General features: G+C 45.4%; 1 protein-coding gene across 2 annotated transcripts; it reads right to left on the reverse strand.

Annotated features, from left to right (window-relative positions):
• Positions 1–1,699: 1,699 nt before the first annotated feature.
• On the reverse strand, positions 1,700–25,856 carry LOC146662708 (cullin-1). 2 transcript variants are annotated; one of them, XM_085419310.1, is made up of 22 exons: positions 25,679–25,856; positions 12,464–12,886; positions 10,216–10,390; positions 9,955–10,122; positions 9,707–9,757; positions 9,527–9,617; positions 8,693–8,856; positions 8,412–8,574; positions 8,028–8,158; positions 7,597–7,704; positions 7,378–7,484; positions 6,725–6,773; positions 6,506–6,637; positions 6,281–6,398; positions 6,094–6,170; positions 5,079–5,197; positions 4,541–4,646; positions 4,408–4,455; positions 4,208–4,290; positions 4,009–4,114; positions 3,212–3,325; positions 1,700–3,130 (listed from the first exon to the last, which is right to left on the reverse strand). In XM_085419310.1, exons 2-22 carry the CDS (start codon positions 12,601–12,603, stop codon positions 3,050–3,052), a joined length of 2,331 nt encoding a protein of 776 aa, XP_085275436.1. In that variant the 5' UTR covers positions 12,604–12,886; positions 25,679–25,856; the 3' UTR covers positions 1,700–3,049. The 2 variants fall into 2 exon arrangements, with proteins under 2 accessions (XP_085275436.1, XP_085275434.1); XM_085419308.1 differs by having other exon boundaries at positions 7,378–7,526.
• Between the last annotated feature and the right edge of the window lie 366 nt (positions 25,857–26,222).

Below are 26,222 nucleotides of genomic sequence, written 5' to 3' on the forward strand. Positions count from 1 at the left end.
GAGTAGAAACACGGCACACTCTCAGATCTATGAGACTCGCTTTTATTGCTGGTGCAAATATTGAAATAATCCCAAAATAAAGATACAAAAACTTTCCTAGAACTCGTCTTTATTTAAATATCCCTGTGATTGGACAGATGCTGTTCCTGTGAACGTGTTGGCTGTCAGGTGAATGAACCCTGGGTCAGCTTATGGGTCTGATAAGACGGAAGGAAACGATGCTGGAGCCAACATGTAGTTCCAGCTTCTGATTGGTCTGTTTCAGGGTTTTAAACATGTGACTTCCTGTTGGAGTCATTGCACTCACTCACGTAGCCAGGCTCCTAATGAGGTACATTATGACTCAAATCCACTCAGTGACATTTCACACCCTTAATGCAGGGGTGGGGAACTCCAGGGCCGGTGTCCTGCAGGTTTTAGATAAAAGTGATTTAAATGATCTCAACATGTCTTGAAGTTGTCCAGAGGCCTGGTAATGAACATGTGATTCAGGTGTGTTGACCCAGGGTGAGATCTAAAACCTGCAGGACACCCACCCTTGAGTTCCCCACCCCTGTGTTAATGGGTAACTTGGGCTCCATTTGTTAAATATAAACCTAATTATCTGTTGACATCCCTGATAAACTGATTGTTAGCATTTAATAAATTCAAAGATCTGCAGGAACTCTGTGGAATAAAGTTTGTCAGGTTCCTTAAATGAGATGTGGAAACTCCAGTGAGGACATTTCAGTTTCAGATTTGCGTCTTTTTGTAGTGAATCTCACCTCTAATCTGCATGAAGCAGAGGAACTTGTTTCCTACTTAGTCACCACCACCCAAAGTGAAAGTCTGCTTCAGATCCGAGGTCTCAGGTTTCCCCTCACATCTTCCAGGATGCCCAGTGTTCGAGACATCAGCCTCATTTTTGATAAACACTTTGTGGTGCTCAAAGAAATCGAGAGCCTCTAATCCCATTAAAATATCCAAAAACACTCATGTGCTTTTTTCATGCAGGGACTATTTTCTTTCTGTTGTCTACATCCGCTCAGTGTGAGCCCTTCATCACAGGTAAAACTTTAAGAGCTGCAGTTCCTCCAACGGCCGCTTGGAGGCTCCATAAGTCTCCACCTTTATATGATCTTTATTTAATAACTCACCTGTTTGAAGCTTCGAGTTTGGTGGGTGACTCCAGGAAGTGTGCTGCAACTTCAGTGACGTGCAAATATTTTATTAACCTGTGTCTATGTGTTGTGCTCAGCTTGTGGACGCTCCGTTCATCAGGATTCAAACCTCTCCAAATATGGTCATTTAATACCGTCACTCGTGTAATACCGCTTTGAACCACAGGGTGGAGCAGCGAGTCAGTGCTGAATGCAATCTAAGGTGTGGGTAGTCATCTGTGCAAAAAGCATGTTAGTCATGCTACTGATTCCAGCGCAGACAGGTCGTTTTTCTGTGTGAGTGCATCATTTCTGTTTTAAATAGAAACCACACAGATCATCTCAGAGTTTTACATTTAATGACATTCCTTCCAGACGACCTGTTTGGCAGCAGTGTTCAAACTGAAGCCTGCAGCAGCCGACATGAGTGCAAGTGTGCGTCTGCAGACCCGTGTGTCACCCAGCCTGCAGATCCTCGGGGTGATTAATTAAAACCAGTTTTATCCAACAGCTTTAAAAATATTTATTTTAAGAATTTAAATAATTACATCATGCCAGAGTATTTTATTATGAATTTATTATTTAAAACAGACATTTTAAGGTTTTTAAATCAAAATATTAAATATATCTGACTGCACTGAAACTCAAACTGAACGACGTGCTGACTTGAACAAACTGTTTTAAACAGAAATGATGCACTGAGATGAAACATGGAGCTCAAAGCTCGAGAGGAGGGTCGCTGCCTCCCTGTGGTCAAAGTGCTCGTTACATTTTTCAGTTGTTATAAAGCAGCAGTGAGTAAACTCAAACATTACTGAACCATGTCTCTCCGAGTACAAAAATATTCCAGCAGCTGGTGGGCTGCAGCTCCGACCTGCTTGAACGTGGCAGCAGCGGAGCTAAACTCTGAGCAACACGTGAACCATAAAACAGCGAGACGCCGGCGAGCTTCTGCTCCAACATTGAGAGCTGAAGAGGACATCAGAGACAAACATTTAAATAAAACCCAATATGAGCTCATCAGCTGACCCTCACCTGTCCGTCCACCATTAACCCGAGCCTATCTGTGCAGTGACTGAGGACCTGTGACCTCTGACCCAGAGCAGAAGCATGTGACTGATTTCAGGGTGTACCGGCCCTTTAAACACGGGTGAACAGAGTGTCGGGGGAGGCGGGCATTAGAGAAATCTTTCCTTGTTTTTATTCATCACACATTTAGAAAATGAACCACACTATACAAATGTCCACCGTTCGGTACAGAGACTCCTGCTCGAACCCACCGACCTCGCTCTGACGCGACCTCAGCGGCTCCTCCTCCTCCGATGCAGTGGCGGACTTTAAGTTACAGGACTGGCGTCGACCTGGTGGGCGTGCGGCAGCAGCGGCCCGGGAGACTCCGCTCTTTATGCTTACGTGAGAATCTTTTTCGTGGTCGCTGTGGCGCAGGTAGGCAGTAGCATGCAGAAACCTTTGGATGCGGCTCTCCTCTGATTGGCTGTAGGCTATTTCATCACGCTTATGTAAAGGGGATGGGGGTGGTGATTGGGGGGCGGGGCTTGTTTATTCCTCTCAGTCTGTGGTTGTTTTTTTACAGTATGACAACAAGGAAGTGAGCGTTCGAGTCGCACGATGAGGCGGGGACGGGCGAGCGTGAAGAAGGGGTTTCCCGGTTCCGACAGGAGGGGCGTTTTCGTTCCTTCATCTCTTGAGGCGAGAGGAGCGAGCTGCCCCTCCCCCCCTCGGGTTTGGTGGCGGTCATCATCAGGGTGGTCACGCTCAGAGGGATCCACACTTTATTACTCAGACATAAAATAAAAAATAAAAAACAAAAAAGATAACAAATTAAAATTAAACTAAGGAGAGCCGGCGGCGACAGGCGGGCAGGTGGGAGGGGGGAGGGCGGGTGGCGCTCAGGCCAGGTAGCTGTACGTGTCCTTCTCGCCGTCCACTCGCTCCAGGTACTCCTTCTCGATCAGGATGTCGATGCATTTCTGTCCACGGGGGAGAAAAAACACTCGTCACACTCTGAGCCACACACACACACACACACACACACACACAGGTGTGCGTACCTTGATGACGGGGACTCGGGGTTTGAACCGGGATGACAGCTGGTTCAGGACCTCAGCCAGGAGCTGCTGGTGCTTAAGGACCTTCCTCATCTTCATGATCCTCACTATGGCAGCCTGCAGGGGACACAGGAGCGCCGTGTGAGAGCAGGAGGGCAAATCTGACAGCTGGCTCCATGCATGGAGCCTCGGAGAGTCAAACTGATTCATGCCCAGCGACGGCGCCTTTTACATGTTTACAACATGGGAAATATTTTTAGGTTTTAGCAGCAGATCCCCCATTTTTTACATTTACAGAGTGACTACAGCAGCCGTCTGAAGAGCAGCGGCACACGTCTCCAGTTTTCCCGCCTTCACAGGGTCGACCGTCTGGTTTTGTGTGTTTGAATCTGATCAGAAAATATTTTAACAGTCACTGTTCTACAGTTTCAGACGAGCTCACCGTAGCTGGGATCATACACACCGTTACTTTAACGCAGATAAGAATCTTTAGCAAACTGATTTGTTTGGATTAGAGGTTTTTGCTTCTGTCACACATTCAAACAAACGTTTCCTCGTTTGCTCCTGATGAACTCTGAGATTCTTGTTGTGCGTTTCTGTCCGTGTTCATGCTCTTATGTTTGTGGGTCTGTGACTTTTAGGGGAGCAGAAGCTGCACTGAACCACTTTATGTCCCTTCATGCCCTCATACAGCTCTGCTGGAGACGGAGGAAAAGCTCAGTGTTTGGTTTTTTTCAGCATGTTTTAAACGTGATGCAGAGGGTGGAGTGGAGTGGAGTGGAGTGGAGTGGGAGCTGCACCTGGATGAGGAGCTTTCGATCCTCCTCGATGTTCTTGTGAGTCGTCTCCTGCTCCTGTTTCTGCTCCGTCTTCATCGGCACGTTGATGTTCACCCTCAGCTTCTTACTGCGCAGCAAACAAGAGCAACAAGCTTCAGCATCCTCCTACATCACAGGCACACTTTTATTTAAGGCGGATTTAAGGTGGAGCGTGTCTCACTTCTTATATCCAAGGAAGAGTTTGATGACCGTGTCGGACTTGAACTCCACCTCGTCCACGTTGGCGTTCTCGTCCTCCAAAACCTGACGGACACAAAGTTTGGATTCAGCATCAGGTCTGCCATTACTAAAGCGTTTCTATGGAAACTAAAGACCAGCCACACGTGAGGATTTCACCTCCGGACAGAAAGCGTGACTCACCAGCAGCTTCGATTTTAACAGAATCTGAAGAACTTGAACCAAAATGTCCTGAAAACAGAGCAGAGGGGTCAGAGACGCCTGCTCCGCGGCGACAGAGCAGCACGAAGGAAGGCGGCGGTGTTTGTGCGCTTACAGTTTTGATCTGTGTGCTGTCAGTGAGCTGCTGCACCGTGTAGCTGTCCTCCGTGTTGTACTGCAGCAGGATGGCCATCTGGAAGGTGGAGGCCTGCAGCGTGTACCTGTCAACAAGCACAGCAACAGTAAGGAGCGGCGTGGGCTCGGCTCCTCGCGGCCGCCACACGTACCTCACGACGGTGCGCTCAGAGCTCTGCAGGTCTGCTACCAGCCTGAGAGTCACCACAAAAGAAGAATTCAGCACGAGCCTCAGATTCTGCTCCTCTGTGTCACAAATGCCTTAAAACCTTTCAGAGGCACCAAATACTCACTACAGTCCACGTGTGTATTAATCCGCCTCTGAAAATAGTCCCTAAAGTGGTGTTTCATTCACTCCAGTGTGAAATAGAAACTCGGTAAGACACAAAAATACATTTACTGCAACAAACTCGCCGCGCAAGAATCTCAAATATATTTGATGTAACTTTCATGGCTGATCACCAGAGCTGTGGCGCCACAGCGCCCCCTACCTGTGCGCTCACAGACTGCACGCGTACCTGTTCTTGAAGCAGTTGGTGACCAGCTCTCCTTTGGACAGGTGATACAGCCAGGTGAGCTTCCTGCCGCTGTGCCTGCTGGCGTAGAACGCCGTGAAGCGCTGATAGCTCCGCTCCAGCTGTGCAGGAGGAGAGGCAGAGGGTCAGAGCCACGGTACTCAACCTGAGGTCTGCGGACCTGTAAGGGATCTTCTTATTAACACCATTTGTCACGGCACAAAGCTGTGACCCACTTCCACAGTCGTCTGTCTGCACGTCTCTCCTGTAATCTCTCATCATATTAGGTTTTTATTTCTTGGCACCTTCTGGCAGCAGTCGTTTTCTTAGCGCAGCTTATAAAGCAGGAAAACAAATACCTGGCATATGATTTAAACCCTCCATCCACACGTCCTTCAGCTGAAGGCGTTTAAAAAGTAAGAACAAAGTGTTGCTGATGTGTCACCACTCAAACGTCCACACTGAGCTTTAAATGTTTAATGAGGAAATCAAACTGTCCTTGTTTTTACAGGAGAGATTTAGTTAAATACTGAACTAGAGCTTCAAAGATATACGTTTCAGATGCTGCCGGATGACAAAACCTACGACGTGTTAAATTTACCAGACACGAAACATTCATGAGGGGAAAACTTTAAGTTGAGGAGCAATATCGCTTCACTTTTCAAGGTTTGGTTGGAAAAGACATTCATGTCTTTGAACTCCTGGGATCAATAACTCATAAGCAACATTATGAAAACACCTCCTCCTCCTCCTTCATGTCACACCATTAAAGCAGTCGAGCTAGCAGCTCGTTTTCATTACCAGCAGCACTGCTTGATCATGTTTTTATGACTTATTGATCCTGTGAGATGAAATGTGGGAATCCTTTTCCAATCGTACCTGGAAAAGGTGGAAGCGCCTGCAGGGGGGAGAGGTTTCTTTATCAAATCACGACTTTGATCTTCAGAAGTCAGAGTTTTATCTCTGAAATCAGCAAGAATGAAATTAGAAAAATGAATTTTAAAGCGTGCTGGATTACCTCTGAGGGCAGAGCGAAGGTGCAGGACTGCTGGAAAGGCCAAGAGCCGGAGCTCAGAACCTGGATGCTGAAGTCCACTGTGACACAAACACAATGAAACTGCGTCCATCTTCACATACATGTGAGACTTTATTTTGAATGTGTATTTGATTTAGACAGCTGTGTGTGTGTGTGTGCGCGCACTTACAGTCCAGCGGCTCAGAGTTGGTCAGGTGCTTCTTGAACTGCTCGTTCAGGTCCTTACTGACTCCGATGTCCTGGAACATTCGCTGCAGTTTGGACGTGTACTCAAAGCCGCACGCTTGCTGCAGGAGGAAGAGAAGAAGTCAAAACAACCCTGCAGACGCCCCACACCCACACACACACACGCTGCCTGGAGTGTGTAACGAGTGCACACGCATGTGATTCCGACCTTGAGTTTGGAGATCATGCTGGCCTCGGCGTCGTCGCTGGCGCTGTTCTGGTGGACCAGACGTTTGGCCAGCATCTTGGCGTAAAACTTCTGGAAAACGTCTTTGTCCTCGATGTACTTGAACACAACCATCTAAGAGAGGAAACAGCGTGGAGTCTTTGGTTTCACTGCAAAACTAAGACATCACCTTACAGAGAAGCTCGGGTCACAGCATCTCACCACTTGGTTCAGAGTGTCCTCCAGTTCAGCCTCCTCTGGGTTTTTGGAGCTGAAAAGGAAACAAAAACAAACAAAATGTTGTTTTAAATCTCATTTGGAGGTTAAATTACAGACAGGCAGATGCTATACTATTGTTCAGCCTCTGAAGCAAAGCTAAACCATCCCTGTGTGGATGAAGTAAACACTGTCTGCTCAGCTGCATCACTCTCACACTCCTCAGCTGCTTTTAAGCAGCTTCGTCCACCTCGCCGCGCTTTGAAAAGCGTCTTTGTTTTTGTCCTGAGTTTAACAAAGCAGTCAGGATGCAGACGCCACTCAGAGTTACTGAACCCACAGAGAGCGCAGTCCTGCTGGGGAGAGTCCCACAGTGGAACAGCATCCACTGATCAGGAAACAACAGCTGCCCAAACAAACCCCTCGTGGCGCACTTCTGTTTGTCACAGAGCTTTTCATCATTCATTCAATGTTTCACTTTTAGGACTGAAAGTGTTGACTCTGTTTGAAACAGGTCACAGAGGAAGAAGAAAGTAAGAGCTGGCGACAGCACGTTTGACTTTATTTAAAAGACAACGGCAGAAGCCTCAGAAGGAGTCCAGGGTAACTACACGACATGCTGAGCTGCGCGGCTCACATGCATTGTGCACATCACCCACCTCTTCTTCAGTAAAGAGTCGCAGTATCTGGCCAGCAGCTCGGGAGACTTGCTGGACGACTGAGCCATCCTGGTGACGGCGTTGTTGTTGATGAACCGACCACACGCCTTCAAAAGGAGACAAATCCACGAGTCTAAAATTTCACCTGCCTGTAGGAATCCAGTGGATGACATCACACTGTCTGCTGCCATCTGTTATCTACAGTCTGTGGTTACTGACCTTGTCGAGTGCGGCCACGAAGCCGGCGTCGTTGTTGAAGGCAGACATGACCAAAGCGTTGTACTTCTTATGGACGTCCAGGGTGGTCTGCACGTACACTTTGGGGTCCTGGAAACAAACGCGCACACACACACACACACACACACACAGGTCAGAGCCTGTGAGCCATTTTTAACATAAATGCTAACGTGTGATTGTCCTGTTAGTACATCTGCTGTGGAGCTCAGGGATCCGCCCACTCTCTCCATCAATCTGCTTTAAAAACTCCAACAAACTCATTTGGTCTCCGTGTGTTTGACTAACAGGCCACACGTTTATCATCTCACTGCTACCTGACAGACAAACGAAGCTTCAGAGCCTCCTCTCCTTCAGTCGACTCCTTACATTAAACTAGTGAGAAACACTGAGGTGAAAAAAAAAGTCCTGCGTACGTTGAGCGCTGCCTCGCCGCACTTCTCAATGGCGGCCAGGCCCTGGTTGTGGATGTGGGTCTCTAGAAGCTTCTTCAGCTCACCCAGACCGTCTGTGATCCGCGACACCAGGTTGTACATCCGGCCCAGGTCTGAAACACACAGAGAGAAAGCTGCATCTGTGAAACACCAGGTCATCGTTACTGGAGACAAAAGCTTTGAGTTATCCAGGAAAAGATCGATGTTTGGAGTGTGTGTGGAATGCAGCGCGCACACACACACACACACACACACACACACACACACACACACACACACACCAGAGGGGATCAGAGCTGCAAAAATATTTCCCTGTCAGCGTCACGGTGCCGTCTCTCCCATCCAGCAGGGAAAGGACACGGTTACCTTCGTTCTTGTCAGCGTCCAGCAGGTTCTGAAACTCTGTGTGGAAGATCTCCAGGTGCTTCTCGATCAGGACTTGCTCACACTTTCGGGCCAGTTCGTCCTGGGTGGATTCATGGAGGTAAACCTGCACACGCCGCTGCTCCTCCAGGAGACGGGCCTCCGCCTGAGGAAACGCACACAGAGGAAGCAGACGGACTCTGGTCACGACTCGGCGCTAAAAGCTCCACGTGTCTCTGCTCGTTCGCCCACAGCTGTTTGCAGCTGGACAGCACAGCGCCTACCTTCTTCATGTACTCTGTGACGGGGTTCTGCTGCAGGAACTCTGTGCTCTCACGCGTGTAGAAACGTTCTGTGTCAGTGAGGAACTGACATTCAAAGTACTCTTTGTACACGGACAGCGTGGGGCCTTTGGCGAAGGCGTCCTCCTCGTTCAGGCCCAGCTCGACTGCAGGAGGACAGAGGTGGGATTAATGAAAGCATCCACATCCTGTTAATACAAAACAAAAGTGTCTACACATCTAATTTAGTCTGAAACGATCCTTTCATTTAAAACAACAATAATGTAATATGTGCTCGCAGACAGCACCACGTGTCACAGTGAGCAACCAGCTTCATTCAGCCCTGTGCTGCTGTGGTTAGCATCGCCCAGCTGTGAGCAGGCATCTTCATGTTAAATCTTAAACATAATGTACGTGTGACCTTTGCAGAATAGATGTTAGGCTAATAACTCTGAAATCATTCAAATCATTCAACAGCTGCACAAAAGTCAGTCAGAAAAATCTCCAGCTGGGTTTAATTAGTCAGATTTGAGCTCCTGTGAACACGTGTGCAGACTCCAGCATGGGCAGATGTCATTTATTTATATAAGTGAGACAGGTGAAGACACTGCAGACAGTCTGCTGCTCTGATCACCGACAGCTTTTCATGTTAAACCCAACACATGCTCAGAGTAGCTGCTTGTGAGTCTCCACAGCCTCCGTTCACAGCTCCCACCAAACCAAGTAGAATTTCACATCAGCCTGAAAGTTATGCACAGCTCTCAGTCTGTGTGATCATTGCTGATACTCATAACCTGCTTGTGTTTGGTTACTCCCCTGTTGCACTCGAGGACCTACCATAAGACTGGACAACACCACTGATGAGCCGGGTGTTGATGGTCTCACCGTTCCTCTCTCTCTCTATCAGCTTCAGAACGGCGTTTGTTACCTGACAGGGAGAGAGGTTCGCTTCAGTAAACATGCAGAATTCAGCATTTTAATCACTGCGCTGTTTCTTTAAGAAGGAAAACTGCACACCTGTTTGTTGAGGGGTCGGAATAAACACTCCCTCCAGGTCACGAGTGCCAGCTGAGAGGAGGCAGAGTAAAGGAGAACCACAAGTTTAATAAAACAGTGTTTGCTATGAATCTGCTCCTACTGCGACCTGTCAGGTAAAGCTTTTGTGTAACTGCTGTTTGGGGACAGGTGACGTATTTAACTTCGTCCTGCTGGAACTGCATTTTTAACTCTGTGCATTCAAACAGAAAGGAACTGTCACGACTTACCGAGTATATCTCGTAGATGCCCTTGCGTCCCTCGTCACACTCTCGTCTGACCCAGTGGCGGTTGAGGTAGGCGCAGATCCCGTTAAGGACCTTACTGGAGAAACGGTAGTCCTCCCACTGCTGGGTGTAAAACTTCAACACGCACTCGTCCATCAGATCCTCGCCATCCTGCGGACGATAACGCGGAAAGCAAAGGGAGGAGGAGTTGAAAGGTGTCCGTGGTGCACTCGGTGAGGCTGCGACTGGTAACCATGGACTCACCTTGAGTAGGCTCGTCAGGTAGTTCTTCAGGAACTCCTTGAGCCGCTTGTAGAGCTCCAGGCCTACGAACTGAGCCCCGCCTGGAGTGGTGGACTTTTTGGAGGGCTTTGCTGGAGGCACAGAGCCCCGGCCCTGGCTGGACTGGTGGACGCTGGTGCAATAGTTATATACATGTCTGATCGAAGGGTTAAGGTGCGCACGTCACATCAGGGTAACCGCTGCATTCCTCACATCTGGCTGCTTGTAACATCAAGAGCAAGTATGTGAGGAATGTCCTCGGCTGTCGCTCTCTCTTTTCTGCATGAAATCACAGCACATGTGCACAGAGCCCAGTTTAAACCTGGGCCGTCTGCAGGGACACGACCGCAGCGTCGAGCTTCCACGGCCGGGTGGACTTTATTTCATACTTCAGGGAAATGTGCAACCTTTAGCAGGAAAGGTGCACGAGGGGATAATCAGCTCTTCAGACTTTACGCCCACGTCCCCTGCAGACGCATTTTATGGACTTAAACCTTTTCTTTTGCACAGACAAACTTTATAAAGCTTTTTGAAACCAATTTTTAAAACCTACTCAAAGGTTGGAGGGAAGATTACAGTGTGAACATCAAGCTCAGGGTCGGTGAGTAATCCAAACTCTGCAGCAGCATATCAAAGACTAACCTTGTTGTCAAGCTCAGATATTCTTTCCCTGAAGGTCTGTTTGGCCCCGCCCACCAGGGCGTTTATTGTTAAACATGAACTTCTACTGAGAACAACGTGACCTTCATCCCACATGTTCCCTGTGCTGATGTGTTTGTATGAGAGTCACCAAACCTCCAAACATGGCTGTCGGAGGTTTCAGTCTGTCACTGAACGCGGCGCATCGTAACGAACGCCAACGTCTGATCACTGGACTCGTAACTCTCAGCATCTGTTTGCCTTTAGAAACCAAAACCTGTGTGAGGACGTCAGAAAAGCTAAAGCAGAGACAGTTGAAGCAGCGATGCCACGAGATTACCACTGAAGACATGTTGATGGTTTTTCTATTTATGGCAGGAGATTAAGAAATCTCCATGTTCTTCCCTTTAGCGTCCCTGAAAATGAAATCACTGCAGGCTTATGAATATACGCCAGCTATCTCAGCCGTGGAGGCACTCGTACAGCGTCTGCCTTGTTTGTGGTTTGTTTCTTGGCTTCTTTCTAAACGTGTGGAAAAAATAAACCAAATCTTCTTATTTTCTATTTAGTCTTACAGTTCGTTGTAAGTCTGGATAACAGAGCGTCTAATAAAGAGTCAATGGAGCCAAATGTCTTCAGCAGAAAGTGAAATTCTTTCAAACACAACTTCAACCACACAAACACTGCTCTGAATCAAAGGTTTGCTTCCTGTTTGCTCCGTGTGTGAAACTCATTAATGGAACAAACGACTAGAAAAAAAGTTTGTGCTTCAGAGAAAAGGAAGTAACACGCTAGTGAGATTAACCATCTGAAACAAACACACACGGAAAATTTGCTGTTAGGTTGTTAACTTTTAGCACTAAAGGGATATTGCAGTTCTTAAGGCAGCCACATTAATGATTAGAGGCAATAGAACAGAAGCTATGGCTGCTTGAATGAAGCAAAAATCCTGATCAGGGTGATTTTGGTTAATAATGTAATTCAATTTTTCATCTGCATTTTGTTTTTAAAGTGCCAAATCACAACAACAGCTGCCTCAAGGCGCTTTATTCACAATAATGCAGAGCAGACAGAAACCTGATGATTTAACACAATTATTGCTAAACATCAGTTACTGCACCTGTGGCTTTGTACAGGGGATTTCCTGTAAATAAAACAAATAAATATGTATTTTAAAGAAAGAGGAGAGGGTGGTGGGGGTTGGAGGGGAGTCAGAGACCGACTCCACCGCAGGACACTTGCGGCGAACACAGCCCAGCACGGCAGCAAACTCGAGCGACTGCAAGCCGACGGCCAACTGCCGCGTCCTGCCAAAAGAGGACCTAAGATCTGAGCAGGCCAGAGCCAATCCGGAGCAGCTGAAGCCAACCGTGAATAATCCTTCCACACCTACGGAAATCTCCAGCTTTACTGCCTCTAGATAGATCCTGTTACGCCAGTGTCAGAGTACTACTCCGAATGCTTACTGATTGAGCCTGCTCCTAAATGCCCTTCCTGCCTCTTGCTCAGTAACACACTGGTTTATCACACTTAATAAAGCTGGTTTGTATGATCACACACACTCAGCAGCACCCGCAGTCACACAGGATACGTGTAGAGTTCCATGTAGCGTGACTTGGCCATGCTTTGCCGCGTGTACACCTGCTGGATGCCAGCCCGCAGGTCGTCCCATATCTGGTCCAGGCCTATCTGTTTCAGTCCGTGTGGGTTCTGGGTCCTATTTGACGACATCGTGGTGGAGCCCAGTGTCCTCTCCGCTCCCTACCAATGCCCTCCCTTTCCTGCTCCAGCGAGCGTGTGCTCCTCCCCCTGCGCCTCCTCTCCTTCGCTTGATTTCGGTCCCAACTGCCTCGCTCTTTTCTCAGAGTCTGGAGTCCATCTGGGGACGATGGTGGCGGCCTCGGGAAGCTGGTCGTCGGTTATGTGAGACGGGAAGGGGTCCCACTCTGCACGCCTGGGTGGCGCTGTCTGCCACTCCTCCACCTAAAAGCTTCGGAAGTCTTCACCAGATGACCTGCAAAGAAAACGAAGAGACACAAAAAGCCACCTGATTAACAATCTTTGACTTAAAAATAAATAAAAGCTTCACCAAAACTTGTGTTTTTAAGGATTCCCTTCAAACATATGGCACTGAAAAATCACTGCAGCAGCCCTGCTGGTGATTAGCCAGGTAGGTTACCTGGATTTACCTTGTTGACACCTGGATCTGAGCCAGCAGACACAATGCTGACCGGACCCAGCGTCAGTCAGCTAATGAGATTAGTCACTACAGCGCCTGCCTAGTTTCCCTTACCACAGCCTCACTGTACACGAACTCCACCTCCACAGTCAATAAGGGTTTTTTGGTTGCTAGGAGAAACACACAAACACAATGACCTACATTTATAACCTGTGTTTGCTTTGGCAGTATGGGAATGCATTCTGGGAGATTCTAAATTAATCAGAAACACTGAATTGTCATCTTGAAGGGCTAAAAACAATTAAACAGGCCTGTTTGGGAGTTTTTCAAACCACTGGCGTACTACTGGACAACTCAGATCATATTTTGAAAGTCTGGGAAGTCAACAGGCAATTTATAATCGAAAAAAAGAAAAACAAACACTGGCAAACAGACCAGATAAAAATTCAGACTGGCACATTCATGAGGGGGAAAAACCTTGTAAAGTCTTGTCTTAATTATACGAGTAGAAGAAAGGTGTTGCTGGGGTTGGATCATGCTTCGTGCGAGGTAGTGAATTTCTTTCCAACTTTGGGACGTGAAGCCATGAGGTTCCTAGATTCAGGAAGGAGTTTAAAAACCCATCCTGTGGGAAAGACTGAGTCACGACTATCGCACCACGAGGAGGGTAAACATCGGCAGCACGCAGAGGCCGGATCATTAGGGATAACAGAGAGACCTACAGCTGTAATTTCATCCCTGCTGACAGGACACGAGCAGGAGGTAAACCAACGCCACGGTTTGCAGCATCAACATCTCTGAAGCCACAGAGACGCAGAGACCGAGACACTAGGAACAAAGCAACCAGGTCTGAACTACAATCCACTCGACTTACTGGCTCTTTGTTTTGATTTACAATCACAAGCTGAAGAATATGTATGTTAGGAAACGTGCACAGGTAGCAGTATGTAAGCTAATAAGCTTTTTGAGCATATGTTCTGTGTTTACTGCCATCATCCTGTCAGGAAACAAAGTCTTTCACCAGCTGCAGCCCTTGCAGCTGCGATTGAGCCATCACTTGTAAGGACGTGGTCTAACAGAGACCAAAGCAAACTTATAAAGAAGATATCGTGGGACAGAAGGCAGAGTAGATGAGGCTGCTCTTAGTTACAGAGGCCTTCAGCTGAGAGCTGGACACAAAGACTAAACCAGCACATTTGTGTTGAAGTCCCGATTGAAACAATAAAATCTGTCCTCAAACATCAAGTTCATGAAGTTTAAGTCACATGAGGCTAATAAACCTGTTATTAGCATTATTTTAGTATAAACAGCTCTATTAGTTGGTATAATTACACCAACTACAGTAAACAAACAGTGTTTAACTTTTATGAACATTAGCTGACCATCCAGGAACAAAAGGTTAGGAAACATGACAGATTGCTCGATGGACTTTTGAAGCTCTGCGGGGAAACCACAGAAGTGAAATAAAGAAAAGCTGCTCGGCACGAACCTTGTGAGTTAACATTTAATGTTATGTTTAAAAGAGAATGGGTAATCATAAAAAGACACGGCTCACTGCTAGCCCATGTTTATAATTCTGATTATTTGAGAACAGACATGAAGAGGGAGAAAACAGACTGAAGCTGCTGCTGTGTGACTGGAGGAGGAAGAGGAGGGTGGACGGGCACAAACTGCTGCTTCGTGTAGGCAAGCGCTGCTATATTTAGCAGGAGCAGGCATGACCACTCACGGCTATCAGGGCCAGATATTCAGGATGTGACACACGCGAAATCGTCTGTTTACTTCCTTCCAACGACCAGTCTGGGTGATTGCAGGTCGTCTCAGCTACAGCTCTGCTTCTGAAGGCGTAGAAAATGAAACACTGGAAATGGGTCTTTGATTGAGACCTTATGTGAGCGTCTAACAGGCAACTGCTCAGATATAACACGCAGAGTTCCAGCAGAAATGACCGACTCGTGTTGGCTTCTTTCTAGAGCAGGGCGATATGACCAAAAACATTTATCACGATATACATTTGAAAATTTGCGATAACGATATAACTGACGATATAATTGACACCAGACAAAATACTTTACAACTCCACAACTTTATTAGTGCAAAACAAACATCAGTGTGTTTTCACTTAAACAAGCAGCTGTTTTATCTGCATTAAAGTTATATAAAAATGTAACAGCGCAAATTCCTGTCTGACAGTTTAACCAAAAGGCATTTCCAGTGGAAACTGGCCGACATATCCTCAGCACAACCATGTATAATATCCACACAACTTAAAAAGAGCTTATACACACACAATACGGTAATATTATGTTGAAGCACAGTACGCATCACTCCGCGAGGCTCCGCCTACGACAGCTGTAATGCTCCGACAATCCATCAAGCGGTGCGGCTTCGTAGCTCAGCAAAGTCGTACTAAAACATGTGACAGATTTTCGAGCGCCGTGCACATAAAATCGTTTCGAGGTCAGTAAACACAACCAGAGTTCATACATAAGGCACACGGGATTATAAGGGGCTCTGTCGACTTTCAGAAAAATCAAAGGATGATTTTAAGTGTGCTGTATTTTCCAAAAAACACTGTAATAACGACGGCCCGCTAGCATGCGCTACCATAAATAGTGCTTTGTTGTGTATCTGACGGACGGAAGCTAAACCAGTTCCACACCAGTGAAGCTGCAGCATTTTTACAAACCAGTTCTGGTTCATTGGTTTCATTTAACAATCCGCTTTCGCTCTTCTCATTCTCCGTCGCCGCCATGCTTTTCCGCCATGTGTGTATGAAAACAAAGGCACTGCGCATGCGCGTTTTACCCATACTCCATCGCCATATTTCATTTTCTTATCGTTGCCCAACATTACACCGGTATTACCGTGAATGGTATGATATGGCCCAGCCCTACCTCTTTCTGACTGGAATCACAGTAAAACTCACTTTTGCACTCACTTGAGACACAGCAGTGTGATGAAGATGAGCGCTGACGCCACTGAGGAAGATCCTAAACACAGCACTCAGCTCCAGCTCAGCTTGTTTCAGACAGGGGACGTACCCAAGGGGTTATTTTGATCTGTCAATCATGAAAAGCTGCTCTAGTATAACACTAAAAATAGAAATGAGTGTGATGTCCACTTCACAGCAGCCTCGCGTGTTTCTTTTTCTTTTACTGAGTCAAGCTTTGTAACCTTTTGGCTCCTCTTCAGCAGATCCTCGCTTAAACGCAAAAGGTAGCCCCTACCTGAGCTGTTGCCGTGGCAACTGGGGCAGACAATACCTGTGAATACTCATTGGACCACAGCAGGTAAGAGTGTAAGAGCGCTCAGTCTCCGCCGTTTCCTGTTCTTGCAGCGGTGAGAAAGGTGCCCTTCACGGCGGCGCTGTGATCAGCTTTCAGATTCCCACAGCAGCAGGTATCCAGTGCCTGACCTATAATCAGCCCCACAGCCGTGTGACAGCGAGTAACAGGAAACGGAAGCTCGCAGAGCGCTTGTTGTGAAATGGGAATCCCAGCCCACGGTTATCAACAACGCCTCTGTGTGCAGCAGGAAGGCAGCGGAGCTCAGAGGTCGTGACTCGTGTCAGCGGACAGCTGACCCAGATAAGTCTGAACCACAGACAGCAACAAGGCCCACAGGAGTCCACGTCTGTTTATGAAGAAGCTTCATGATGAGGAGCAACAAAATGCCGCTCCTCTTCTTTGGACTTTAAGGTCTCAATGCAGGAGACCGCCGAAGCACCACCTGTGGCTTCCCAAGCGGTTTAAGTACATTATGCTACTGGCAGCTAGGCACGCTAACGAGCACACTGACAGGTGCTGCATTTACCATATTCTTCTCACTTAAGGCCTCTAATCATACGGTTTATGTACAATAATAAGTTAATGTGGTTTATGCTTGCTTCGCCCCTTGCTAATAAGCCGTGTGCACCAAAAGTGGCGTCACAGTTGCTGGAGCGCGCTGCAGTTTACTCTGCTTCCTGTTTCAGCTGCTTCTACTCCAATAAAAGGCTGAGGTGGATGTTTTTCCCTGAGAAGAAACACGCATCATTAGGAGACTGCAGCGAGCGCTCGTGCACCAGAGGGGTCATCAGATGGCATCATGGCAACCCTTACTAACACAAACTACGCATTTCTAAAATGGCCCTGCTGAACAGCATTCTGGGTAATGCTAACAGTGTGCTGGGGACTGGGCGGAGCTCATTCAGGAACGATGAAGAAAAGAGCAGACTTCAAAGAGAGCCATCTCTGCCACTTTTAAACAGGCAGACTTGTTTCACTTCATTTCTTCTTCTGTCCTGATTTACAGGACAGGACTGGAGGGGCTTCAGCACCTCCAGGTAACCAGGTAAGTCAAGAACAACATGTCACTCAAAGTTTTAAACCAGGAGACAGAAAATCTGTTCCACAAAGGTATTCATTCCAAAATGGAGCTTAATGAGCCAGATGTGAAGAAGTGTGAAACAGCTGTCTGGGTTACTCCGTTTGTTTTCCTGTCCACCGTTTCTAGAACTTTTAGACAACTTGGCTTTGAAATCCTATGTCAGTCCTGTTCATTAAAACGAGCATTTCCAAAGTCAGAAGTGTATTACAAATACACTTTATTACCATTCACTACTTTGACAGTTGAAAGTCATTTTAACTGACGCAGCTCAAAAAGTTTCTCCCAAAGTCAAGATTACAGTTACTTCTTATCAGAGACGACTGCAAACGGTTAAATGCTTTAAACCAGCAGCACAATCAGAATAAACCAAGAACTAAAGTCTCTCGCTCCACAGCACTTATGGTTTCAGTTCTAGTTACACGTCAGTGTGAACAGCGTCTCACAGACTTTGTACTGAAGAGTTAACAGGTTTATGACGCCTCTGTCGAGTCAAGTCCAGAAATATTTGCTGTAAGTTCTTACCCTGCTCGGCTGCTGCAGAATAACTTCAAAGCCTCCGTGAGCTTTCATATCAACCTCTGCCTGATGATCACCTGTCCCACAGTGTGGCCGACAGGTAAAGCGACTCCTGAGGTTCACAGCTCACCTGCATGTTTCTGGTTTCTCAGCTCGAGCAGAGCGCGAGAGAGGTTTGCTGAACGGGAAGGAAGCAGGAAGAAAGAGCAGGGAACACGCAGTGCTCGGTAAATCAGATTAGCCCAGTATCAGTGTGTCTGGGACAGACTCCACAACCTATTACCCTACATTTACCAGGAAACAAACCACCGCCAAACACACCAACACCCGCCAGCGCGCTTCACACACCACCTAGAGTTCACATGGGAGCTTTACCAACAGAAGCAAACATTAAAAATCATCTGAGCCACTGTGACATAAATCTGCTTCTGATGAGCACGCAAACAAAACTTCACATCCAAGGATCTCAAACATCAAGCAGACGAACCCTCAGAGTCCCAGATGACACAACAGGATCATCTTAACTCGTGTGACCAAGGGTACACATTACTATGTACAGCTATACTTTTAAATCATGTTTCCTAAAATGAATTCATCATGTTTACAGTAAATGATCCACTGCTGTGGTGAATTTTGTTATTTTTAAATTACAGCAGATTTATTTATTTGCGTGGATTTTTTTTTTTTAAGTGAGGACCACCCAAAGAAAATTCCTTGATTTAATTTACATAAGCATGTCAGCATAAGCAAGTTTAATAACCCGCTTGTTAAACAAGGTAAAACTTCAGCTCCCAGAGGCCACCTGGGGCAGGAAAACCTTTGTGCCACTATTCTGAGCGCACGTAAAAAAAAAAAAGTTTGCAAGTGTTGCATTTTGAGGAGAAAATTATTTTGATGTAGTCGGTGATTTTTTGTCAGTTCAGCCTTTTATATGTTTAACCCGAGTGACCCGGTCAGCTGGTGGGTAACAGGCATCTCTGAAAACGTTAGAGCTCTTATGCAAATATGTGATGTCTTGATGAATGGAGCAGGTATTAGAAGTTTACACAGAAACATTCTCTCCTGAAAATATCTTAAAAGTTTATTTTGTGACCCAGACAGAGTAATATTTCAAACTCCGCCCCTCTGTGTTTCTCCACCACTGCCTCGTTTGAGTTTCGGACAAATGGATTCTGGGATATTGCATTTCGTCATTTCGAGCTGATTGGAGACCAGAACAGCCAATCAGATTTTTTTGCATCCAAGTCTGTGATTGGCTGGTTTTGTGGCACAAACATAACGGTGTAGAGAAAGAGTTGAGCGCACACGGGCAGAAATGTTGAGAGCGCAAGCAACACGTTGTGAGCGAGCGCACATGCAAAAACTGAGCGAGAGGGGCTGTTGGTGTGTGTGTGTGTGTGTGTAAGTAAAACAGCAAACGCTGAAATACATTTTTTGCACGCAGGAATAGGGCTGAACGATATATCGCATTTGCGATAATATCGCGACATGATCAAGTGCAATTTTCTAACCGCAAAGGCTGCGATTATACTCTGGACATGTCCAAATTCATGGGCTGCATCCTCCTGAGGCCGCATTTGTAGACCGATTACGTCACAGCGACGCGCCGAAGGCTGTCCAAATTACTACCATATCCCAGAATTCATAGCGCGGCCCAGCCAAACTCCAGTTTCCAGCAATGGCGGCCGCTACTAAGTTTTAAAATTACTCATACTAATCTTTCTGGGTCACAAAATAAACTTTTAACATATTTTCAGGCGAGAAAGTAGTTGTGTAAACATCAAATATCTGCTCGGTTTATCAAGATATCCCATATTTGCAAAAGTGCTTCGACGTTTTCAGAGGCGTCTGCTACCCACCAGCTCGACAGCTAGCCGGGAGCTCGAGGGTTACTGATGCGGCCGAGAACGGCACAACTCCCGGCACATCATTTTCAGATCACCGCGGAGTTTCGCTGCTCGGGTTAAACGTAATATATAAGTCACTTAGACAACCTAAAAATGTTATTGTTGGGCTTTTTTCAGTGTTTTGTTTGTTCGTGAGTAAATCGGTTTGGCTGAGATTAAAGTTATTAGATTAGATAAAATAAAACTTTATTAATCCCCCGGGTGGGTTCCTCCTTGGTTTTCACACAGCTGACTAAACGTCAAACAGAAAACTTATTAAACAGAAGTATGAGACAGTCGAGAATTTACGCCAGTGTCTGGTTATATTTTAGATAGCAAGAAGCAGACGGCCGAGTTTATTAAACTCCACCGAGACAGCGGTGACGCTAATCAGAACTAGACCGTCCAATTTCACGCCTTTAAACTTTAAAGGCGTGTTTGTGTGTGTGTTTATACAATTGCTATTATGTTTGCACTTTATGTGTAATGTTACTGACTGCAGAGATCAGTAAGATGTGTGTATTTTTTATTTATTAGTTTTATTTATTTAATATTATTTTTTAATTGAATGACTGTCTAGTAGTTCACAGATGTCGAAAAACTGAGTGTGGTAAAGCCACTGATGTTTTTTATGTATATTTCTGCAATCTGCACATTGTACTGACTTTCATTTTAATGTTTACACCAGGGTTCCTTGTCAGCACTTTATGCTCAGATGTTTGTAAGCTAAAAATAAACTATTGTGTATGTTCAAATATACTGTTGTGATTGAAGAAGTTAAATAAAAATGTCAGTCATCAATTCATGCATCACCTCATGTCATCATAACAGAGGTCTGTCTTCCAGGAAAGAACAGTTTAAAATTAATGTAATATAGTATTGGCCATACTATATGATGTATTGCTTGTCTTTGTTTAATAATACAGAAGACAAAGACCTTAAAAAATAATCGCATATCGCATCGCAATCGCAATATTGGGGCAAAAAAATCGCAATTAGATTATTTTCCATAATCGTTCAGCCCTACGCAGGAATGAATTTTGTTCACTCAAATTCAACTTTTCTTCGCTCAAAATACAACACTTGCACCTGCAAACGTTTTTGCGTGCGCTCAATACAGATCTATGTAGAGTTTGGTGACACTGACTGAACTGTGTCGCAGACCTGGACAGAAACTATCACTGATTCCTGTCAGTGATGCAGTGTGAGGTTTATTATAGACAAAAGGTATTTCCATCTCTTCTGGTTATTATTATCATCAAGGACATTTTACAGACATTATGAATCAGACTAATTTAGGAAATAATCAGCACATCAGCCAATAACGGAAACATTTGTTCCTTTGTGCTCTATGCACTGATGCACACCCTGGATCAGCCTCTACGCTGACACCAACCTAACCAGACTGATTATGGCCTTTATTAAATCTATGCTCAGTTCACTTATGTCAGCTCCTCTCAGTTTGAGCTCATGAAACTTTATATTAATATCCTTTGAAGTATGTAGAAAAACACTGATATCAGGCTGGTACACTCATATCTGTGTATGTTCACGTCAAGTAAAACTATATGCTGTAGATTTCCAACACTGATATTAATGTGAACAAATAGTAGGTTCAGTAAATTTAACCAAACATGAGAAATAAGTACACGTTTCCCTTTCCCACCTTTAAATCTCTTTAATAGCCATTTCCAAGTATTCCTAATGACACCGTCCTGTTTACAGACCGCGTCATGTCCACAGAGATCACAAGTCATCTTTAACAGGCAGATTTCAGGCGTCCATGCTGAGCAGAGAATGGACGAGACATCTGAACTCAGCATGAGGCAGTGAGCTGTTGTGAAAGAGCCCATCATGAGGAGCAGAGGGCAGCCAGAAGAAAAAATAAATCACTTTACATGCATATTTCCCATCATGCTACACACGGAAAAGCAACATAAGCCTGAAAGCCACAGATCGAGGGATATCCAAGTGCCACAAACAGCTCCACGGCATCGATAAACGTGTCAGGAGGAAGGCACACAGGCTGCATGTTGCGGTTATTTCAAGCTATAAAGAGGCTGACCGAGCTCAAAATATGACCGAGCATTTTCTTTGTTGTGTTTTGCCCTGTGGCAAATCCACCAAATAACCACGCAAGTGAGGAAGGATGGGTGTGCAGCTATTTCATCGTGGTTACTATACAAACCTACAATACACCCTTTATGCTGCCCCCGAGTTCTTCCTGTGTGTTCACTCTCAGCACAGCAGGTCTGCAGGTCAAGGTCAGCATCAATATTCAGCACTTGTTAAGTTATTCATCAGTGTGCAGCATTACATTTTCCATATTTCCAGAACATGTTTCACTGGACCATTTTTCCATTACACCATACACTCTTAGCTGGCTCCATCTACAAAACAGCGTATTAGTAGATTTTGATGACTAATATAAATAAAAACTAATTAGCTACTAAAGCTTTAAGATAAATGTAGTTTAGCACCTTTTCCACTCGCCCTTGTATGCTGCTAGAAATAGAGAGCCGAGGCTTCACGTTGCTTAAAACTGAGCCCAGTTTATTGCTTCTTTTGAGGAATCTGTGTCGAGCTCCACGGAGTCGAGGAAGAGGACAGGAAGTCAGACGCAGAATCAGCAGAGAGAATGAGCTCAATTTTCAAAATAAAAGACCCCAAGCAGACTAAGCTCTTCTGAAACACCTGGAACATGATTACAAAGCTGGAACAAAACTGCATCAGTCATGACACCAAAGACACACACCTGGTGTGTTTTGGAGGTAAATCTGCCAAATTTACAGACGGAAGCCAAACAAGACATCTGTCTGTTTACGGGCAGATTTCATTTCATCTTCCTTTCCAATCCCACAGCTTTGTCACTAAAACAAACAGCAGTGGATGGGAACAGCTGAGGAAGAAAAACACTTTTCTTCATGTTCAAGCTTGCTGATCAGGTAACACCTGTAAAGGTTTAGATTGTGATCAGTTTCAAGTCAAACCTTGTTCTTTAATGTACGTCTGCGTTCATTTTAACCCTTCTGAAACCCCACGTCTCTGAGAGACCGATGGATCAGAGAGAAAAAGCCCACCGCCATCAAAACGGCAGAGCAGGACACAAGTGAATAAATGCTGACGTCGTCGTCAGGCACTTGCAGAGGCGAGGCCATAGCTCTTAGATTCAACACAAACTTACAGAATTAAACTTTAGCACCACCTTCAGCGATGTAACAAGACTTTTCAGGCTGCTCTTATAAAAGTGAGCCCTGCTCCGGTTTACAGTTCATGCAGATCTACAGCCACAAATGTGAAACAAACTCTTCGCCTTCTCTAATAAACATTTCCTTATTTCAGTACCTCAAACACTTCATTTCATGGTAAACCGGCTGAAACCAGCATGAAAAGCAAATCAAGCAAAGGTTTGATTCACAGGTGAAGTCAGCTGCAAGGAGCCGGCCAATCAGTGTGCTCGACGTCATTTTTAAACTCAGGCCATCAAGTTTTGTTGAACCTGCACGTGCTGAACAAACAGCGTTAGAAACAAGATGACCTGAACTATCAGACACATTTCAGCTTTAAGCAAAAGGGTCAGTAAAAACAGCAGGACAGTGACAGGTTCAACAGAAGTGGAAATATAACTGCTCTTTGGCACCTTTTGTGTTTAGACTCTGAAGATGGTAAAAAGCTTTAATGTCTTTAGCCCACTATAATAAAGGCCTTTTGTCACCTGTTGGTCTAATAATACGTTTTCTTTTTTAATAAGATTAGGTGACGCCTCACTTATGAGGACAAGTGTACATCAAAATACAATAATCAACACTATTCGTCAAAATAAAAGCCTGATAAAGAAAACTAGCAGGCCATAAACCCAGGGAAGAAACATCTGTCTTTTAAAACTCCTCTGAACCGCAGCATTTTAAAACTGCGTGGGGGGGTCAGCTTTAAAATCAATATAAAGACAAACTCAAAGTAATAAGGTGATTCTGATTACACAATTTTAGTCAAACTGAGCCAATTATTTCACAATTACATACTGCCGAAGACGCAGATTTATGGAACAAAGTTTAGAACTTAGACTTCACCATAACTTGAGTCTATTCCGAAACCTTAAAACACATATTTAAACACTGCGTGTCATTGTGGGGGGAAAAGTGCCATACAGCGCTTCATTTAAACAAATATTTATACAGCAATGCCCTCGCTTCTTTATGTTTTTCTCCCCGAGGAGCAAAACAAGCAAGGAAAAGGAAAAAAAGCATCACTTTTTCTCATTTGTTTAGCTGAATATCCATCCATTCACTTCCGCTTATCCTTTTCAGGGTCGCGGGGGGCGCTGGAGCCTATCCCAGCTGTCATAGGGCGAGAGGCAGGGTACACCCTGGACAGGACATTTGCCAAAGTCTTGGCACTTCTTGACATGTTGTACAGTGAGCCCTCAAAGAAAGAAATGTATCCATCCAAATTTTAAATTTCTGTTTGCCAACATGTACTGAGGTGAGGAGAGCGGCACAACAGTGAGTGTCCACAGCCACTGGGGGCTCCGTCAAGCTCTCAGGGTGGACTTCATCCACTGGTGCATCAATGGTCAGAATTATAAACAGAGACGTTTAGATTACAAGTCACCGTGCAATCCCACAGTTACTCATGAAAGCAATGAGCCCACACACACTGTCCATGTAACAAAGACATATGAATAGAAAAACAGACATTTGACGACTATCGGTTGTGGACTGACCTCCAGAGGCATTGAAGCACTGTGGGATCATGTTGACGGACCAGAACAAAAGACAAACATCCAAAGAAAAGCTCTGACTGTCTGAAGCCTGGAGGACTTTTTAAAAAAGTGCTCAGATAACATGATTCAAACTCCTTAGACTTGTAAAAACTCGGATTTTGCCTTATTTAGATTTTTATGTTGAATAAATCGCTGCACACATTTCCCATTACTCCAGAAACACAAAGGAGTGAGGTGTAACTCAGACTCGTGCTGTATATTGTCCTGGATCCTGACAAATTCTAGGACTCCATAAAAGGGAAGAAATAATAAGTGAACTAAACTAAAGAGTTAGAATCCGGTACAACTGCCATCGACTCTTAATATCTCGTTTTAATGATCAGTGTCTAAAATAAGTGCACTGTTTAAATTAAGGAGAACTGTGAGGACGTATATCCAGGAATCTCGATTAGTATGAAAACAGACCTTTTCCAACAGCTGCTTCGCTCTGGCAGCTCAGTGTCAGCACTACCTCTGACTCCGAGCTTCTCCTAATATCTCAGGAAATGAGCGACCGTATCGCTGCTCCGCTCCACCAGTTGTTCCAGGAGTGTGTCCTGTTCGAATGACCAAACCGCACCGCACGGTCCACGGGGCTGTGCTCGAAAAAAACCTACCCCCAACGGATACTTGGGTATATTTTGAATATAATGATCCCCGGCGTCTGTTAATTTGGAAAATATTCGCTGTGATTATTCCCCGGAATGGAGTCAGGCGCTGCTACGCAATACTGCTAGCTCCCATTAGCCTCTGAGGCTCGATTAGCCTGGTAGCTTCGTCTGCTGCCCGAACGATGGATGGACCAGCTTCAAATCAAAACACAGCCTCTATGTGACCCACACTTATCAATCGCTTATACACATGTGTGGTACTTGGACTGTATTCAACAAAAGGCTGTCTTCTCACAGTCAAAGGCAGAGGCCAGGACAGACTAACAGCCTGGTGTAAAATGGCAGCCTAGCTCCTCGAGCTTCTCAATAATGAGTCAGGAAAACAGTTCGCTAACCGCCTAGCATTAGCCTGCTGGCTCTCCGCTTAGCAAGCTGGGAGGAAAAAAATCTCCCCCGGCCCAGCTCGAAAATGTCACCTTACCATTTTAAGGCAGTCCCAGTCACTTTGTAATCGCCGGATGAGTTATTTTTCAGTCCCAAAATCGGTGACCCGCCGCCGTCTCCGAGTGTGTTTGCTGTCGGTTGCTAACTACGACTGCTGCGCTGCTTCGTTCGCACAAAGATCAGCTCACAGCGCCGCGGCCACTGACTGCAGTTGCTTTCAGGCTCCCTCGGAAATACGCAAGGCACCGCCGAAACACGCATACACTCTTTATCATAAAAGAATACGAGGGCTATGAAATACGTTTGTTTCTGCCACTGAAAAAAACATGCCAGGCAGAGGTTCGTCAAAATTTCAACTAACTGACTCAAAGTTGAACTTTTAAAATAATAACTTACATTTTTAACTTAACTCTGCCTGGCATTTTTTTCTGTAACTGAAAAAATACTTCATAAATAACACTGTGAAAATAATATTGGAAGGTTTTTTTTCCCAGAATATTCCAAAATGAAGTGAAAATACTATTCCAGATGAAATACTAATAATACAGTCTAAATAAAATCCAAATACTGACAGTAAAGTT

This window comes from Rhamphochromis longiceps, linkage group LG9 (genome assembly GCF_057381845.1).
Source record: "Rhamphochromis longiceps isolate RC_006_pf linkage group LG9, R_longiceps_female_GT1.1, whole genome shotgun sequence".
Taxonomy (NCBI): domain Eukaryota; kingdom Metazoa; phylum Chordata; class Actinopteri; order Cichliformes; family Cichlidae; genus Rhamphochromis; species Rhamphochromis longiceps.

Coding starts and splice junctions, on each gene's coding strand:
- LOC146662708 (XM_085419308.1), bottom strand. CDS start 12,603: ATGTCGTCAAATAGGACCCAGAACCCACACGGACTGAAACAGATAGGC. Junction 6,399..6,505: donor GCATGATCTCCAAACTCAAG/GTCGGAATCACA, acceptor TTCCTCCTGCAG/CAAGCGTGCGGCTTTGAGTA. Junction 3,131..3,211: donor CCCGAGTCCCCGTCATCAAG/GTACGCACACCT, acceptor CCCCGTGGACAG/AAATGCATCGACATCCTGAT.